The sequence below is a fragment of the Coenobita brevimanus genome, chromosome 90 (genome assembly GCF_032717465.1).
Source record: "Coenobita brevimanus isolate Jiangsu-jjx chromosome 90, ASM3271746v2, whole genome shotgun sequence".
Classification (NCBI taxonomy): Eukaryota; Metazoa; Arthropoda; class Malacostraca; order Decapoda; family Coenobitidae; genus Coenobita; species Coenobita brevimanus.
Window position 1 is genome coordinate 2,950,818 of NC_137043.1, and position 21,172 is coordinate 2,971,989.

The 21,172-nt window shown below is 40.6% G+C and overlaps 1 protein-coding gene across 1 annotated transcript in view; it reads left to right on the top strand.

Annotated features, from left to right (window-relative positions):
- LOC145411540 (apolipoprotein D-like) overlaps nt 1-427 on the top strand; it is a 1,851-nt gene extending 1,424 nt beyond the window's left edge. The window contains exon 4 of the mRNA XM_080281551.1: nt 291-427. Coding sequence (XP_080137677.1) covers nt 291-427 — 137 coding nt within the window. The remainder of the gene's footprint in view (nt 1-290) is intronic.
- The last annotated feature ends 20,745 nt before the right edge of the window (nt 428-21,172 follow it).

A 21,172-nucleotide genomic window follows, 5' to 3' on the forward strand; every position in this document is an offset into this window, starting at 1 on the left:
TAGGGTTATGGTTGAAGGGATGTGTGTGTGTTAGGGGAGGACAGAGAAAGAGATGATTGGGTAGGGTAGGATAGGGTAGGGGATGGAAAGCTAGGTTGACTAGGTCAGTGTAAGGCAGGATAGGGGTAGGCTAGGGTAGGGTAGGCTAAGTTAGACGAGGGTAGGAGAGAGCAGGGAAGGGTTGTTAGGGCAGGAGAGAAGTAAGACCCAAACTTAACTAAATCAAACTCAGTCTACCCAAAGCAACCCAAACCAACCCAATATGACCTAACCTAACCTCATCTCAACAGGAATAGTTTGGATTATGACCCGCAGCCCCCACCCCTCCTACCACGTCATCGGGGAGGCGAAAACCACCCTTATCTCCTTGGGCATAGATGTCAAATTCCTGGAGAAACAGGATACGTCTTGTTATAAGCATTACTGAGTGTGTGTGTGTGTGTGTGTGTGTGTGTTGTATCTAGAGAGGAGTTATTGCCGTCCATCCTCTTTTGTTGATCTTGTCCTTCAATAAATCTACTTTTCAGTTTTTACTTTACCTGTGTTAATCTCACCTGTGTAATTAGTGAGGCAAATAATGGTTCTTCACATCTGATCTACGATAGATAAATTTAGAGCTGATAGATGTGTTTGTTTTGTTTGGCTGAGTTAGGGTGATTGTCGTTGGTTTGTTAGGGTTTTGTTGTTGCTTTTGTTTTTGTTGTTTATTTGCTTAGCACTGCTTAGGATTAGATTTGGAATTGGACTGGCATACATACATACACATACACACACATACACACATTCACATTCACACATACACATATGCACATATACACACACATGCACAGACACACATACAGACATGCAAATACACTGAAATACACATATGCACATACAAACACACACGCACATACACACATACAAACATGCACATACACATACGTAAAAATAAACACATATACATCCACAGTAGTACACATAAAGTGCATACACACAAACACACATACACCTTTATATTTACATAGACATTCACTCATACACACAGACACAGACACAGCGTGCTTACATACATACACATACATATGTACATACACATAAAAGCATAGCACTACATATAAACAAATGGACACACATAGGCTACAGAGACACATACATACACACACATATAAATACATACGTACAGACACATGCACATACATACGTTCACACACATACACATGCACCTACATACACATACATACATATACACCTGCCTAGGTACACATACATACATACATACATACATATATTCATACATACATACATTCACAAAAATTATTGAAGACGGATTCGAAATTAGAGAAAACTTGTTCTTTATGAGAAACTAAGATAAATATTGAAAAGTAAATGTCTACTCCTATTTATCTATTTATTTATTTATTTATTTAATTCTTATTTTTTATCTTTTTAGGTATATTATTTTTTGATCCTACTTCATCTCATCCTTAGGTGAAGAACATGATGATGATGATGATGAGTAGGAGGAGGAGGAGAAGGGGGATGATGATGATGATGATGATGATGATGATAATGGTGATGATGATCATCATCATCATGATGGTGATGATGATGATTAGGAGGAAGAAAAAATTGATGATAATGATGATGGTGATGATAGTGATGATTATGATGATGATAATGATGATGATGGTGATGATGATGATTTTGATGATGATAATGATATGCTTTTGGGTCAACTCGAAGCGAGAGTGGTAGACTGGACGATTCGTACATCATGCTGGAGAAATGTGAGTCCGCGGGAAGAGTTATGTATGTGGCAAGAGTAATAGTAGTAGTAGTTGTAGTAGTAGTAGTAGCAGTGGTAGTAGTGATGGTGGTAGGCGTAGTAGTGGTGGTTGTGATGGTGATGACGGTAGTGGTGGTAGTATGGTCTGACAAATCTAAACTGGCGGCTGGGGTGTGGCGCGACCCTCTGTACAGTGGTGCTATGTTTCCCAAACCCGCGATGTGAAACGGCTTTTATATGTGTAATGGGCAGCACAAATACGATAAACACATACGAATACAATGTTAACGTGTGTATTATAATATATGAAAGAACAGTAAACTTATTATGCATAAAATATTTATACGGCAATACAGAAACGTGGTATAAAATTTTTCCAGTGTTGCTAAAAAAAAAAAAGGTAGTCACTCTTATTGGCTTTTACTGTATTGCTTGGGTGGGTAATAATGTCACATTTATGATTATAATAATGTGGAGGAATGTAAGTAAAAAAAAAAGCCAATTTATTAGTAAAAATAATAATATATTAAACCCTCCTGAGCGGCAACACTCACACCGATCCAGTCTAACCCGGCCAGAGCGTCTTGGTTCACTTTCCTTTGTGTCCTTGACTCAGAAAGGATGGCAGCTCACCCAGCCCCCAATAATAAATATTTTAAAGAATAATTAGATATAATAAAAAATAAAGAAATGGAAGCCTATGTTTATAAGTCACTTACAAAAGAAACAAAATTCCCCAGGGTGACGCACACCTCCACCCAGGAGAGAGAGAGAGAGAGAGAGAGAGAGAGAGAGAGAGAGAGAGAGAGAGAGAGAGAGAGAGAGAGTGCAAATTTAGTCTTCGTAGCCTGTCTTCATATGAAAAGTTCCGAATATCATGTATCATTTCTGTCATTCTTCTTTGTGCGTTTTCGAACGAATTTTATCCATCCCTACATGTTGCTACTACAGTGCTATGTCCATCACTGATGTGCAGTACTGTTAGCACCAGAGTCATAATGACCACCCTGTTCCTCCCCTACATCTGCCTCTTTGTCTGAAGCCCTCACACCCTTTACCAAGCCTGCCCAATCAAGCCCTGCTCCTCTAATTACTGACGACGCAAAGCTCTCCCTTTGCCTCATCTACCACTCCATACCTTCTGTATTATCCTTCTCTCTCTCTCTCTCTCTCTCTCTCTCTCTTTCAACCAGGTTAAAGTCCATTGTCTCCACTCATCCTGTTATCCCCCTACCTCTCCCGGGAGAGAAACTGTGACCTCCTTGTAAATGTTAAACAGACTCGTCCGTCTGACCCTCTCTCACCTGACCCCGCTCCCCTTTGGTCTGACTTTCCGACCGCCACCTACTACTAATACTAATACTTCCAACACACACACACACACACACACACACACACACACACACACACACACACACACACACACACACACACACACCTCTACGGGTTAATAATAGAGAAGAATGAGAATAACTGGCTCTCACCACTCCCAGAACTGATGGAGGAGGTGTGTGTGTGTGTGTGTGTGTGTGTGTGTGTGTGTGTGTGCGCGCGCGTGTATGTCTGTGTGTTTTGTGTGTGTGTGTGTGCGTGTATGTTTGTGTGTGTGTGTGTGTGTGTGCGTGTATGTTTGTGTGTGTTTGTGTGTGTGTGTGTGTGTGTGTGTGTGTGTGTGTGTGTGTGCGTGTGTGTGTTTTTTTTTCATTTTGCTGTCTGCGCTGTTTGGGCACGTTTTCGGGATGGATTGGGCGCTAACAGCACCCACAGGCCTGGCATCACTCGGTCTAGGTAGGTCTAGGTAGTGTTGGGTCATCTATGGTCGGGAGAGGTCACGCTGTGTGTTCAATGACAATAAGGACGGAAAAACATTGTGTTATATATTGATATTTACATTATTTGTATGTTTTATTAACGTAATAATGCCTTACATATGTTGTGTTCCCAGATTTAAGGGAAATTATAAAAATGGACCAAAAGTTTGTGTATTTTCTTTCCCTCAAGATAAAGAACTTGTCTCCAAGTGGCTACGTGCCATTAAGTGCGACCAGTTCACTCCAAATCGGAATAGCAGGGTAAGTACAACATTATTTTCTGTTCAGTATTATCAGAAAAGTATAGAGAGTACAGTGAGAAGCTTTAAGTTATCGTAATTGTATTGAATATAAGAAAAATGAGGCTTTAGCCATGCTAGGGTGTAGGACCAAAGCCATATACACAGACGTGGCTGGGGCTGGATAAGAGAGGAAAATCTAAACCTTCATTTTTCCTACATATCTCCTCAGCTTTTTCTTAACAAAGAAAGTGAATCGAATTCAAACAAAGTCTGCATTACCTTGTTCACACTAGAGACAAGTCTGATTACCCCCTATATAACAGGTCCAGCATAACACCCCCAATATTTCATCAGTATAACACTCCAATATAACACTCCAGTATAACACCCGCAATATAATGCCCAAATATGCCACCAATATAACAGCCCCAATATACCACCAATATAATACCAGCAATATAGCACCGCAATATACCACCAATATAACAGGCCCCAAATACCACCAATATGACATCCCAATATACCACCAATATAACAGCCCCAATATAACACCCCAATACACCACCAATATAACAGCCCCAATATACCATTAATATGACATCCCAATACACCACTAATATAACAGCCCCAGTATAACACCATAAAATACCACCAATATAACAGTCCCAATATATCACCAATATGACATCCCAATATACCACCAATATAACAGCCCCAATATACCACCAATATAACACCCTAATATATCACCAATATAACAGCCCCAATATACCACCAATATAACACCCAAGTATAATACCCGCAATATAGCACCCCTATATACCACTAATATAACAGCCCCAATATACCACCTCTGTTGAGCACCACCTCTCCTCCTCTAAACCTCACCTTCTTTTTCTAACTGAGACTCAGCTGTCTGAGGCAACTGACAGCAAACCCTTTTCTGTATCCTCCTACTTTCTCTATACTCATTTCAAAGCCAAAGGTGGCTGTTGTGTATATATACACAACGACTTACCTTGCACTCGTGTTCCTGAACTCGATTCTTCTGAATTCTCTACACTCTGGCTTCGGCTTTCCTGTCATACTCTGACTAAATATATCTGTGCTGTTTACTTATCCCCTGATTCTACTGACTATCAAAAATTCTTCGACTATCTTACTTCTATGATGGAACACATTCTATCCATTTCTCCTTTCTCAGAAATCTCCATTCTAGGAGATTTCAATGTTCACCACCACCTTTGGCTCTCTTCTCCTTTCACTGATCAACCTGGTGAACAAGCCTACATCTTTTCTATCCTTAATGACCTAGAACAGCTTGTACAGCACCCTACCCGTATCCCTGACCGCCTTGGAGAGAGCTCAAACATACTTGACCTCTTCCTCACAACTAATTCTTCTGCTTACTCTGTTAATCTTTTCTCTCCGTTGGGCTCCTCCAATCACAACCTTATCACCTTAACCTGTCCTATCACTCCGGTACGGCCTGTGGATCCTCCAGGGAAACGTCGTCTTTGGCATTTTGGAGCCGCGGACTGGGAGGCCCTCGGGCAGTACTTTTTTTATTTTCCCTGGAATGATTATTGCTTCCATGGCCGTGAGCCATCTGAGTGTGCCTTGCGCATTACGAAGGTTATTCTCTCGGGCATGGAAGCATACATTCCTTTCTCATATCCTTTGACTAACGCAAGAAAGCATTGGTTTAATCACGCTTGTTCTAATGCTGTCCGAAACAAGGAGAGGGCCTACAAAAGGTACCGAAGCCAACCCACCCTTGAATCACATCATCTTTACGTTTCTGCCCGGAATCGTGCTAAGTCTGTTCTTTGCTCTGCTAAAAATAATTTCATCCGTACTAAATGCTCTCAACTCTCCGACTCGAATTCTTCCTGCTCCTTCTGGCACCTTGCCAAAAATCTTTCTAACAACTTTACCTCATCATCCTTCTCTCCTCTTTTCTACTCTAATGGTTCTGTAGCTATTTCTTCTACTGATAAAGCAGATCTCTTCGCACAGACTTTCTCCTCCAGTTCCACCTTAGACGATTCCGGTGCTGTTCCTCCATCACTTCCCCTCTCTGACTTTCTCATGGCTGACATTAAAATTACTTCAGCTGATGTATTTTCTGCCATCACTGGCCTCAGTACTAACAAGGCATATGGGCCTGATGGGGTCCCTCCTGTTGTTCTCAAGAACTGTGCTTCTGTGCTTACACCCTGCCTAGGCAAACTCTTTCGCCTTTGTCTGTCAACTTGTACCTTTCCTTCTTGCTGAAAGTTTGCTCTCATTCAGCCAGTCCCAAAGAAGGGTGACCACCCTCAACGCTCCAACTATCGTCCAATTGCTTTAACGTTCTGTATTTCAAAAGTTTTCAAGTGAATTCTCAATAGAGAAATTTAAAGGCATCTTTCCTATCACAACCTTCTTTCCGATCGTCAGTACGGGTTCCGTCAGGGACGCTCCACTGGCGATCTTCTCACCTACCTTTCAGACTCCTGGTCATCCTCCTTTCGGGACTTTGGCGATAGCTTTGCCATTGCACTTGACATCTTCAAGGCTTTCGATCGAGTCTGGCATAAATCTTTAATTTCCAAACTGCCCTCCTACGGTTTCTATCCTTCTATCTGTGCCGTCGTCACTAGCTTCCTTTCTGGTCATTCTATAGCCACTGTTGTAGACAGCCATCGTTCTTCTCCTAGATCTATCAACAGTGGTGTTCCTCAGGGCTCTGTCCTATCACCAACTCTCTTCCTTTTATTCATCAATGATCTTCTAAGCTGTACATCTAACCCTATCCACTCATACGCTGATGACTCCACCCCTCACCTTTCCATTCATTTCCCGGAACGTCCATCTCAACAGTTACTTCAACAAACAAGGGATGAGGCTATGGCACACCTAATGTCTGACTTGGCTCGTATCTCTGACTGGGGTAAAAATAATCTGGTTGTTTTTAATGCATCTAAGACTCAGTCATACACCTATCAACCCGACAAAATCTTCCACATGTATACCCACTAATGTTTAATAATATTCAGCTTAATCCTGCATCATCCTTGAACATGTTTGGGGTTTCATTTACTCGGGACTTATCTTGGAAAGATCATGTTACATCTCTTGTAAAGTCTGCTTCCAATAGATTGGGTGTGCTAAGCCGACTCTGCTCTTTCTTTACCCCTGCACAATTGTTGACTCTATCCAGGGGTTTTATCCGCCCCTGTGTGGAGTACAACTCTCATGTGTGGGGAGGTTATCCACATACAGCTCTTCTCAATAAGGTGGAGTCAAAGGCTTTTCGTCTCATTAACTCTCCTCCTCTTATTGACTCCTTTCAACCTCTTTCTCTTCGCCGCACTTTTGCATCTTTATCTCTTTTCTATCACTACTTTAATGGTCACTGCTCCTCTGAACTGTCTGCTTGCATTCCTCCACCTCTACGACGGGCGCATTGCACCCGTCTGGCAGCAAACTCTCATCCCTTTTCTGTCCAACTCTCTAATGCAATAGTTAACCGTTACTCCCAGTCTTTCATTTATGCAATAGGTCAACTCTGGAACTGTCTCCCTCTGTATTTCCTGCTGCCTATGATCTCCAGTCTTTCAAACGCAGTGTGTCCAGGCATCTCAAAATGATCGGATCTTGAATTTGGCTCTCTGTTGTATTTTGTTTTTCTTTTGGAGGGAACTGTTACTGCAGGCTCATGGCCTTTGGTTCCTTCTTCCTCGCATAAAAAAAAAAAACAATATGACATTCCAATATAGCAGCCCCAATATATATATGTATATGATTTCTGATGTCACTACATACTTTTCTTTTGTAGTAACTCTTCTTTTACCATTGTAAATTTTTCGCATGAATAAAATTATGAGTACCAATAAGTCTGTTAATATATAATATCAATTAAACAACACACACACACACACACACACACACACACACACACACACACACACACACACACACAACAAAAATCAGCGTTAGTGTGGCAGAACTTTGACCGCTACCTGACCACCCATCTTGCCCCTGACCTACACGGCTTACGTCACGAGATGATTGGAGAGACCTTCTATTTTTAGAATTCTGGCCTTGGTTAGACTGGGTCGGTGTGAGTGTTGCAGCTCAGGAGGGTTTAATATATTATTTTTTTCACCAAGAAATTGGCATATTTTTACTTATATTCCTGCACATTATCATATAATCATAATTGTGACATTACTACCCATCCTAGAAATACGGTATAAGCCAATAGAAGTGACTACATTTTTTTTTTTTTTTTTAGCAACACTAGAAAATATTAATGCCACGTTTCTGTATTGCCGTATAAATATTTTATGCATAATAAATTTACTGTTCTTTCATATATTATAATACACACGTTAACATTGTACTCGTATGTGTTTATCTTATTTGTGCTGCCTTTTACATATATAACAGCCGTTTCACATCGCGGGTTTGGGAAACATAGCACCACTGTACAGAGAGTCGTGCCACACCCTAGCCGCCAGTTTAGATTTGTCAGACCATACTACCACCACCACCGTCATCACCATCACCACCACCACTACTACGGCTACCACCATCACTACTACCACTGCTACTGCTACTACTACTACTGCTGCTACAACGCTTGCCACATACATAACTCTTCCCATGGACTCACACTTCTCCACTCACACTTCTCCAGCATGATGTACGATTCGTCCTATCTACCACTCTCCCTCCGAGTTGACCCAAAGGCATATCATTATCATCATCATTATCATCATCAGCATCATCACCATCATCATTTTCATCATTCTTTTCTTCCTCCTCCTCCTCCTCCTGCTGATCTTCATCATCATCATCATCATCATCCATATCATCATCATGTTTTTCGCCTAAGGATGAGATGAAGTAGGATCAAGAAACTAATATACGTAAAAAGATGAGAAATAACAATCCAATAAAAAAATAAATAAATAAGTAGGAGTAGACATTTACTTTTCTAAATTTATCTTAGTTTCTCATAAAGAACAAGTTTTCTCTAGTTTCGAATCCGTCTTCAATAATTTTTGTGAATGTATGTATGTATATATGTATGTATGTATGTATGTATGTGTATGTACGTATGTATGTGTACCTACGCAGATGTATATGTATGTATGTGTATGTTGTGCATGTTTACAGTGTGTATGTGCATGTATGTGCATATATGTGTTTACACGTATGTATGTGCATGTGTCTGTACGTATGTATTATATGTGTGTGTATGTATGTGTCTCTGTAGCCTCTGTGTGTGCATTTGTTTATGTGTAGTGCTATGCTTTCATGTGTATGTGCATATGTACGTGTATATATGTTAGCACGCTGTGTCTGTGTCTGTGTGTATGAGTCAATGTCTATGTAAATATAAAGGTGTATGTGTGTTTGTGTGTACATACTGTATGTGTACTACTGTGAATGTATATGTGTTTATTTTTATGTATGTGTATGTGCATGTTTGTATGTGTATGTGCATGTGTGTGTATGTGCATATGTGTATTTGAGTGTATTTGCATGTCTGTATGTGTGTATGTGCATGTGTGTGTATATGTGCATATGTGGATGTGTGAATGTGTATGTGTGTATGTGCGTGTATGTGCATGTATGTATGCCAGTCCTATTCTAAATCTAATCCTAATCAGTGCCAAACAAACAAACAAACAAAACAAAAACAGCAACAAAACCCATATGAAGCAACGACTATCACCCTAACTCAGCCAAACAAACAAACAAACAAACAAACACATCTATCAGCTCTAAATTTATCTATCGTACCTCAGGTGTGGAGAACCTTTAATTGCCTCACTAATTATACAGGTGAGATAAACACAGGTAAAGTAAAAACAGTTAAGTGGATTTATTGAAGGACAAGATCAACAAAAGAGGATGGACGGCAAAAACCCCTTTCTGGGCACACACACACGCACATACACACACACACACACACACACACACACACACACACACACACACACACACACACACACACACACACACACACACACACACACACGCACGCACACACACACACACACACACACACACACACACACACACACACACACACACACACACACACACACAGTAATGCTTATAAGACGTATCCTCTTTCTCCAAGAATGTGACATCTATGCCCAAGGAGATAAGGGTGGTTTTCGCCTCCCCGATGACGTGGTAGGGGGGGTGAGGGCTCCGGGTCATATTCCAAACTATTCCTGTTGAGATGAGGTTAGGTTAGGTCAGACTGGGTTGGTTTGGGTAGACTGAGTTTGATTTAGTTAAGTTTGGGTCTTACTTCTCTCCTGACCTAACAACCATTCTCTGCTCTCTCCTACCCTAGTCTACCTTAGCCTGTCCTACCCTAGCCTACCCCTATCCTGCCTTACACTGACCTACTCAACCCTAGCTTTCCATCCCCTACCCTATCCTACCCTATCCAATCTTCTTCCCTATCCTTCCCTTATACACACACTTCCCTTCAACCGTTACCCTACCCTACCCTGCCATTTCTTCTTCTTTCCTCCCTTCCCTTACCCTTCTTTTCCCATTCCTTCCTCTCTCATATCATCTCCCTATTTCCCCTTCTCTTCCCTCTCATAGCTTACTGTACACAACTCAATATACGAGTTTCACTCTAACTTGGACCAGATTTTCGTCCTTCAGCTTATTTCACGTAACTCGGTGCCGGAAGAAGTCAGTGCTATGACTCAACATCTTAGGACACTTCTTAGTGACAAGCATAGCCTTTTAGTATAACTCCATTGCAACAACTCAGCATTCAAGACGGAATGAAGAGAATATTAGTCCAAGTAATCGAATGGCACCCACGTCAATAACTATAAAAAATAAACAATAAAGCAAGAATAGCGAATTGACTCACTAGTATGTCCGATGGGTTTGGGGACACAGACATACTCGAGTGTCCACGATTCGTATTCGGTGGCTAGTACATGATAGTGGTGCTCAAAGACAGGCACTCTGGGAAGAGTGTAAGTCAGAAAGTTGGGGGTAAAGAATGGCCTCTTAGCAGTCACGTTTCCGGTAAGGACTGTGGTCCGTTCAGGCTGGGAGGATGAGGGCTTGGAGTTATCTTTTTGCTGTACACGCACACATACGCAAACATACACACACACACACACACACACACACACACACACACACACACACACTTACCTACTTACACCTACTTACAAAATGTCCCAAAAATCGTCCCAGGAAAATATGTTGCCCTTCTTGTAGTCCTTGATGTAAGTGTAACTCCAGCACCGTCCCACCTCTTGGAACCCGACGAAATTCCTCTCCTGCTTGAACAATCTCCCCAGGTACTAAAGAAGACGTAGGTAGGTCAGTGCTGAAGAAAGCCAAGACGTAGGTAGGTACTACCATCATCATCATCATCATCATGATCACTCAACTTCTCCCAGTCGAAGTCCTTGATAATGGGTGTTATAGGACAGTCGCCCCTGAAGTTCACTTGCCCCTTCACTCTCATCATCAGCGAAGAATCATAAAAATGATACCACGACTTAGAAACAAACCATATGAGGAACGCCATGAAGAACTTAAATTATTTATCCTAACTAAGTGCAGGTTAAGAGAGGACCTTATTGAAGTTTTCAAATCATGAAGGGATATGACAACTTAGACATGAATAAATATTTTGAAATAGACCGGTCGAGTCAAACCAGAAGTAATGGCTGGAAACTTATGGGAAAGCATTTCCAATCCCATGAAGCAAAATACTTCTTCTTTAACAGAGTTGTAAATATCTGGAACAGATGCCGTGAACAGTATCTCAATTGAGACATTTAAAAACAAAATAGACAAGTATTTGCACGAGAATCCTCAGCTGACTCTTTTTCTGTCCGAATAACTTGCCTTTATAGCTGCGAGTAAGTTCATTCCCCTTTTGTCTACAAGACACCCTGTAAACAACCTACCCGTACATAGTGTTGCGTCACGTCATTATACATTTTTCAATTTATTGAATGCAAATAAAGTATTACAAGCACAGATTAGGATCTGCACAGATAACCCTGAGTTAACGGTCACCACTCTTACTTTTGACCTGTGATGGGCTGTGGATCACTGAGGGTCCCTGTTAGTTAAGTGCCACCATAAAGATTTTTTTAATGTACCAGGGGTCACTGCTTCAGGATGAAACTTGTGTACTTGTCCCACAAGGGAGAGTTCCTTGTCTCAGTGGAGTGAATGGAGCTAGGGCCTGATTGACTGCTGCCTACCTTAAAAGCGCCAGGCAAGGCTGCTGCACCACCCCTAAACATCCACACTGTGCAGTCCCCTCGTGGCTACAAGACACCCCATAAACTTAACATAGCGTCACATCACGTCATTATACATTTTTCAGTTTACTCAGTGCAAATGAGGTAATATGCAGTAAGCACAGATTAGGATCTGCACAGATAACCCTGAGTTAATGGTCACTACTCTTACTTTTGACCTGTGATGGGCTGTGGATCACTGAGAGTCCCTGTTAGTTAAGTGACCACCATCGGGATTTTTTTAATGTACCAGGGGTCACTGCTTCAGAATGAAACTTATGTACTTGTCCCACATGGGAGAGTTCCTTGTCTCAGTGGAGTGAACGGAGCTAGGGCCTGATTGACTGCTGCCTACCTAAAAAGCACCAGGCAAGGCTGCCGCACCATCCCTAAACATCCACTCTGTGCATTGCACATCCACACTGTGTGTAGTGCAGCCCTCTTTTATCTAAGACACCCGTCGTATACATTTTTCAATCTCCCCAATGCAAAGAAAGCAATATAAGCACAGATTAGGATCTGCACATATAACCCTGAGTTAATGATCACTACTCTCGCTTTCGACTTGTGATGGGCTGTGGATCACTGAGGGTCCCTGTTAGTCAAGTGACCACCATCGGGATTTTTTTTAATGTACCAGGGGTCACTGGTTCAGGAGAAAACTTGTGTACTTGTCCAACAGAGGAGAGTTCCTTGTCTCAGTGGAGTGAACGGAGCTAGGGCCTGATTGACTGCTGCCTACCTCAAAAGCGCCGGCAAGGCTGCCGCACCACCCCTAAGCATCCACACTGTGCAGTGTGTAGTTTCCACGTTATGTCCACAGGCTTCCCATAAACTGAATGTACCGGTTTATAATGTCATGCCGTAACTATTAGTTTATTTTATTACTTTCTCTTTTAGGTTACTCAATCGAGTAGCTTATACACAAAGTATTATAGAATGTGACTTTTCCTTTCCAATTTTTCCTATGAAATTTCCATGTCAGTTTTTCCATGCTGCATGGTGGTTTTTCTCACTTTTTTCTGGAGAGTTTGGTGGTGGGGGGAGCCTTCTTGCTTTACCATCCTTCTCCTTCAGCATGTAGAATAGATCTTGTAGTCATAGATTTCTCTGTAACAAGCTGACTCGAAAGAACCATAAGGTCTGTTGCTGTTTGCTTTCCTATGTAATCCTATGTAATCATCATCATCATCATCGTCGTCGTTGTCGCGCCCATCTTGACAAATCGACACCTGGTGGGAGAAGAAACCAGGACCATTAAACCAGTCTCAGAATAAATCGTAATGAAAAAGGCGTTAAGAAGTCTCTTAATCTTAAGATAATTCGGTCCGAAGGTTATAAAAACATAACATAGGGAAGGGTACATATAGGAATTTGTCGACTGTGGTAGTGTGTGGTTGCAGGTGGTTTGCGCGCGCGCGCGCGTGTGTGTGCGCGTGTGTGTGTGCGCGCGTGTGTGTGTGTGTGTGTGTGTGTGTGTGTGTGTGTGTGTGTGTGTGTGTGAGGGAGAGAGAGAGAGAGAGAGAGGAGGGGGACTTTACTATATGTTCAGTAACGGAACAAATTGCGTTACTTCTTTCCACGCTGCCCGTCCACGTAACCACACCACACCTATCCATACCACACTCCACCCCATCCACATCCACCCTTACACCAACACACCCATCCACACCGCACTCCACCTCATCCAGTAGATAGCGATAAAGCTTACGATGTTATTTATCTGGACTTTAGTAAAGCTTTTGATAGGGTCCCACACGAAAGGTTAGTTAGAAAGGTTCGAGCACACGGTATAGACGGCGATATCTTAAAATGGATAGAATCCTGGCTGAAAGGACGAAAGCAGAGAGTATTAATAAATGGAACTAAGTCGGACTGGGGATTAGTAACTAGCGGTGTACCACAGGGTTCAGTACTCGGTCCCTTATTATTTATCATATATATAAATGATCTTGACTTAGGAGTTAATAGCAGCATCAGCAAATTTGCTGACGACACAAAAATAGGGCGTATCATTAACTCGACTGACGATTGCCATAACTTACAAAAAGACCTCGATACACTGTCCAAATGGTCTAAAACTTGGCAAATGGAATTTAACGTTGAAAAATGTAAAGTACTTAACGTAGGCAAGACCATTGGAGATACTAAATACAGCTTAGATAACAAAGAAATTAGCAAATCGGAATGCAAGAGAGATCTAGGAGTTATGATTAGTAACGACCTGAAACCAAGGCAACAGTGTATTAATGAGAGAAATAAAGCAAATAGGGTCCTAGGATTTATTTCGAGAAGCGTGAGCAATAGATCATCTAAAGTAATACTAAAACTTTATCTAGCATTAGTAAGGCCACATTTAGACTATGCAGTCCAATTTTGGTGTCCTTACCATAGAATGGATATTAATTCGTTAGAAAATGTACAGAGAAGAATGGCTAAAATGATACATGACGTCCGGAACCTGTCATATGAAGACAGACTGAAAAGACTAAGTCCGCATTCGCTAGAGAGGCGTAGAGTAAGGGGAGACTTAATTGAGGTGTTTAAGTGGATGAATGGTATAAATAAGGGAGATATTAGCAAGGTACTTAAAGTGAGCATACAGGATAGAACTAGAAATAATGGTTTCAAACTAGAAAAATTCCGTTTCAGAAAGGAAATCGGTAGAAATTGGTTTGGTAATAGAGTAGTAGACGAATGGAATAAGCTACCTAGTAAAGTAGTTGCTGCCTCTTCCATTGAGAGTTTCAAGCATAGGCTAAATAAGCATATGACAAATTGTCATAAAAGACTTTGTAGTTACTTGTAGTGGAGTTTTATATATGTTAGACATGTGGGTGAGCGGTTGTTATATTTGAGTAGCTTGTAAGTAGATAATCTTCTTTCCCATTTGTCATGTAGTGACAGGAGAGGTAAAGAATAGTATGGGACTATTTTTATTTGTCTTGGAAATATTAACAAAGTCTCTCACCCAGAGCGGAGTATACAGTAGAGTCCCGCTAGCTATCTCTGTCTTGCTCTCTCTGTCTCTCTCTCAAGTTGCCAAGCCCTTCTCCCTGCGACCTGTCTGTTCTAAGGCTAGCTTTTTTCTGCCCTCTCTTTCCTAAATTCTGGTGAAACAGGAGACGTATCATGTGTGTTCCTTGTGGGTGGAAAGTTCTAGAAGCCTGTGTGTGAGTATGTGTGTATGTGTGTGTATGGTCACTAAGGCTTTGTTCACCGGTGGATTGCTGACAACTAACTGCATCATCTCCTTACTGGCCACTCTGTCGTCAGCTTTCCTCAGTGTAATTTGCAAGTTCATTTCCCATTCCCAGGCTCGCATAGAGCTGTCTATCTATCTTTTTATCTATCTATCTATTATGATTTGTAACTGTAATATGGAGTTCTAATACATTGCTCGGTCACGCGAAAATGGCGTACCATCGACAGTTAATAGTCCTAACATATTAATACACACTATATACACATTATAATGAACTTATAAGCTAATTAAGTGAAATACATAATATTGTAAAAGTAACATAATTGTATGAATATTGTATACATATAATATGTATAGTAAATAGTGATTATTCAGTAATATTACATTTTAAACAAGTTGTATACATATTTGAATTAATGCATTAAAAGTAGATTATTTAACTGTAATACAGTATGTACTTGGGTTATTGTAGTGAAATGCATAATTGTGTTGGCCTTATAACTGTAGTTACATTTTGTTAATGCAACTGTTACATAAGTGTCTTGGCCTTATAATTGTAGTTAAAGTTACATAAAAGTTACATCTTGTTAATGCAACTGTTGCATAAATGGTACATATTGTTTGTAGTTACATAATTGTAGCAAGTGTAACATAATGCAATCGTTTGTCGTTACATAATTGTTACATATCGTTTGTAGTTACATAATTGTAATAAGTGTAACATAATGCAATCGTTTGTCGTTACTTAATTGTTACATATCGTTTGTAGTTACATAATTGTAGTTAAAGTTACATAAAAGTTACATCTTGTTAATGCAACTGTTACATAAATGGTACATACTGTTTGTAGTTACATAATTGTAACAAGTGTAACATAATGCAATCGTTTGTCGTTACATAATTGTTACATAATGCAATCGTTTGTCGTTACATAATTATAATATGGAGTTACATAATTGTTATAATTGCAGTCCTAACATATGCTGCGGTCGATGATATGATGTGCCATGCCACTAGCTTGTGGAGACAACTGTCTGCTTTTTTGTTTGTAGTTTATGTGGTATTTTGGCATATGTAGTAACACTTACACTTATTTTCATTTGTTTGTTATGTGATCTTACTCCATTTCTCTCTTTTTTCTTTCTTACTTTTTCTTTCTTTCTTTTCTTTTCTTTTCTTTTTTTTTGTATGTACTGATTTTCTATAGTTTGTTTTTCTTCGCTTGTGTACGCTTTTTGTATGTTGTTCATGGTTGTATAATTACTGGCTAATTTCCTTGGGATACTTTTTTAAAGTTTAGTTTATATTGCACAGATATTACTGAAAATGATGTATTAACTATATACACTGACTTGTTGTTCACTTGTACCTATCGTGGGTAATATGTGTGTCAGCACTGTGTGGAAATCATTGTCTTCACGATTGTGTGGAAGATGTTCACTCTTGCTAACGTCATTTGTGTTGGCCATTTTTTTTTTCTCTAGTTTACCTTGTAACTTAATTTATATGTTTCCACTAGGTAGCTTTAATTAATAAATGTTTAATACAGTTCTTTTAATCGCTCACTGAGTAACTGTGATGGTATATTTCCTTTATCACTTTGTAGATGTAATAATGTATAGCTATGTATGAAACACGTATTTTATGTAGGTATAAATGGTAACACTCGTTGGTAGTAAATAAATGTTATAATAAATGAATGAATATATACAGTGTAGAATATTTATTGTTGGTGATTATTTAGTGTTTGAGTTATGCAGATAACTGAAGTATGTGTACTTAAGCTGTAACTATACAGCACGTTTTATATGTTTGTGCAGAAGCATATTGTCTATCACTGTGTATCGTATAAATGAAGTAACTATGTAACTCACTAATTTTTACCGTGGTGGGAATAGTGTGAATGGTGGTGCAGGTGGTGTGTTGACTGACGTGGCGTATTTTCAGCAAGCACGCATGATGACGTCGACTTCCCACACTGGTAGCTGTTTTGAGTGAATGAGTAGCGATGAGTAACTTGAGTGAAGACGAGTAAGTAAGATAAGTTGTGAGTCTCACTCTTCGTTTGTTTGTTTTTTATTCTCTTACTTGATGTATTCTTGGTATTTTTTTTTTTTTTTTTCTTGTGATTTACTCGTTGTAGGATGAAGACTGCCGCTACTTGTAGGTGCTTGTAGAAGATTATACAGACGACGTAGAGTTGTTAATTGTAGTTGATTGTAGATGGCTGTAGTTCGTTGGTTCGTCGTAGAAGTTGCAAGATCGTATCAATATTTTGTTAAACTACTTGCAAGGCGTCCTGTAACCTCTTCACCTTTGCATCAGCATGATGATCGGGAAGACGGAAGGGGGTGGTTGAAGAGAACTGTCAGGAGCTGGTTGTAAGTTGTTGGTTGTGAGAGGTATTCTTGTTTTCAATCTTGATATTTTGTAGGAATTCACTGTTGATTCATAGACGAGGTTCGTATACGTTTGCTGCTACCAAATGTCATAAAAGACTTTGTAGTTACTTGTAGTGGAGTTTTATATATATTAGACTTGTGGGCGAGCGGTTGTTATATTTGAGTAGCTTGTAAGTAGATAATCTTCTTTCCCATTTGTCATGTAGTGACAGGAGAGGTAAAGAATAGTATGGGACTATTTTTATTTGTCTTGGAAATATTAACAAAGTCTCTCACCCAGAGCGGAGTATACAGTAGAGTCCCGCTAGCTATCTCTCTGTCTCGCTCTCTCTGTCTCTCTCTCAAGTTGCCAAGCCCTTCTCCCTGCGACCTGTCTGTTCTAAGGCTAGCTTCTTTCTGCCCTCTCTTTCCTAAATTCTGGTGAAACAGGAGACGTATCACGTGTGTTCCTTGTGGGTGGAAAGTTCTAGAAGCCTGTGTGTGAGTATGTGTGTATGGTCACTAAGGCTTTGTTCACCGGTGAATTGCTGACAACTAACTGCATCATCTCCTTACTGGCCACTCTGTCGTCAGCTTTCCTCAGTGTAATTTGCAAGTTCATTTCCCATTCCCAGGCTCGCATAGAGCTGTCTATCTATCTATTTATCTATCTATCTATTATGATTTGTAACTATAATATGGAGTTCCAATACAAAATAAGGGGTGGATATAGAATAAAGAAAATCTTATAACCAATACTAATTCAAAAAAATTTTCTTTTCAGGTTACACTATGATAGTCTCTATTCTCCTTTCACACTTTCCTGTAAAACGTCCACGTCAGTTTTTCTATACGGCGTGGTGTTCTATCTAACTTTTTCCTGCCGGCTTCGGCTGGAGGGTTTGGAGGGCGGGGGAGAGCCTTGTTCTTTGCTATCCTTATCTCATTCTAGTAGTTCAGTTACTCTTCTAGGAGCTGCCTAGCATGGGCCAACCGGCCTACTGCAGTTATCCTCTTTTCTTATGTTCTTATGTTCATCCAGACCCACCCCTCCCCCACCCCTCCCCCAACCCTCCCCCACCATCCGCCCATCGGTGAAGGTGTGCTCAGGTGAATCATTAATTGGCTTCCGGAAAAAAGGGTTGTAATTAACAGGTAAAGTAGTAGAAGTAGCCGTAGTAGTAGTAATAGTAGTAGTAGTAGTAATCGTAGTAGTAGTCATAGTAGTAGTAGTAGTAGCAGAAGCAGTAGTGGTAGTAGTAGTAGTAGTAATAGTAATAGGAGTGTTGAGGGAAGTTTGTTTAACCGGGCAGGGGAACCACCCATTCATATCAGTGCCACCACGTGAAGGCCTCAGTCTCTAGTCCCGGGTGCGCGTATGATGATGATGACGATGATGACGATGATGGCCATGATGATGATGATAATAATAATGAAAATGAGGTTGAGAGGACACTGAGAGCGATGAGAAAGTGAACGAAAGTGAATGAAAGTGAAGGGAAGTGGAGGAAAGTGAAGGGAAGTGGATGAAATTGAATGAAAGTGAAGGAAAGTGAATGAGAGTGAATGGAAGTAAAGGGAAGTGCAAGAAAGTGAATGGAAGTGAAGGAAAGTGAAGAAAAGTGGATGAAAGTGAAGGAAAGTGAAGGAAAGTTAAGGGAAGTGAAAGTGAAGGAAAGTGAAGGAAAGTGAAGGGAAGTGAATGAAAGTGAAGGGAAGTGAATGAAAGTGAAGGAAAGTGAAGGGAAGTGAAGTAAACTGAATGAAGGTGAAGGAAAGTGGATGAAAGTGACTAAGATGCTCCTGACATGTATATCAGAAGGCTTAAGGAGAGGGTGATATGCAAGACAGTGATTATGACGATGAAAGTGTTGAATATAATGGTGATGAGGGGAAAGTGACGTTGCTATTGAAACGGTGACATTTGCTGCAAAAAACAACAACAACAATAAGAACAATAATAACAACAACAACAAGAGAGAAAGTGGAAGACGAACATTGACGAGTAAATGGATGGTTATAAGTCGAGAGAGAGAGAGAGAGAGAGAGAGAGAGAGAGAGAGAGAGAGAGAGAGAGAGAGAGAGAGAGAGAGAGAGAGAGAATTAGCCAATAAATAACCAATCTGACATAAAATTCTGGGATCAGTGATTAGCTCCAGGTGGGATAATCAACCGGAAACGTGCAGGTAATCCAGAAAACACACCTGCCTCACCTGGACCACCTGTAATCAACGAACACCTCTCTCTCTCTCTCTCTCTCTCTCTCTCTCTCACACACACACACACACACACACACACACACACACACACACACACACACACACACACACACACACACACACACACCATTACACACACACTCCTCTCTCTCTCTCTCTCTCTCTCTCTCACGACACCCACCCAAGCATATAACAGTAACGCTACGCTAAGCTAATTATCTTCTCTCTCAATCCTTTCTTTTTATTTCTTACTTTTTCCTGCCGGCAATGTTTTTTTTTTTATCTTTCCTTTTATCTGTAACTCTTATATATTTTTCTCTGAGTCGTTGGTGGTCACTTTTTATGGTTAATTCTATCGATTTATCCATATCAGTTTCCTCTATCTTTCTGACTACCTATTTATCTATCAAGAGTATATCTTTATCTATCTATTCATTTATCTATCAATAGTATATCTTTATCTATACACTTATCTATCGGTATGTATATCTTTTATTTATTTATATAGTATATACGCTGGGAACATCTATCTATCAATTAATCTTTTTTTTTCAGCTATTTAACTACCTACCTACTTATCTATCATCTATCTATCTATCTATCTGTGACTATTTATCTATCAATTTATCTATCTACCTATCTATCTATATATGTGAATACTGAAACTATAATCACCGCGCCTCACCTCCATTCACTACAGCACCTTCTTCTGTGGGTCCCTCCTTCAGGTAAAGTACAATACATACACCGCGTAGGGAACGGCGCCCCCCTTGTAAGTACACAGGGCCACTCCAGGGTAAGACTGAGGAACTCCTCACGCCGAAATGCAGGGAAGGGTGAGGCCTGGCTCCACCTCACGTAGTGCCACCACGCGTAGGACCCTCGCCTCTCCATTATCGAAAGTGTAATACCTGAAGTGACGTAATCTCATCTGTACGAAATAGCGCCTCTCTCTCCGATTTCCCGCGCGGTAGTTTCGCTGATGTCGGTAAAGATGATATTGATCCACTATATGTAATACGTTTGTTCACAGTTAGCCATGGTGACGAGGTGGTGCCGTGTCTTGCTCGCGAACTGCATGCACAAACGGGAACAACGGATCATTTAATATTCTGCCTCTTCTTCTTCTCTTCTTCCTATCTCTCTATCTATAGTCAGACGCCTTAATCCCGTAAGGGGTGGCCACAAATAAATCGCCTCCGTGTCGCCCTGTCCCCTGCCATTTAGCTGCCATCCCCCG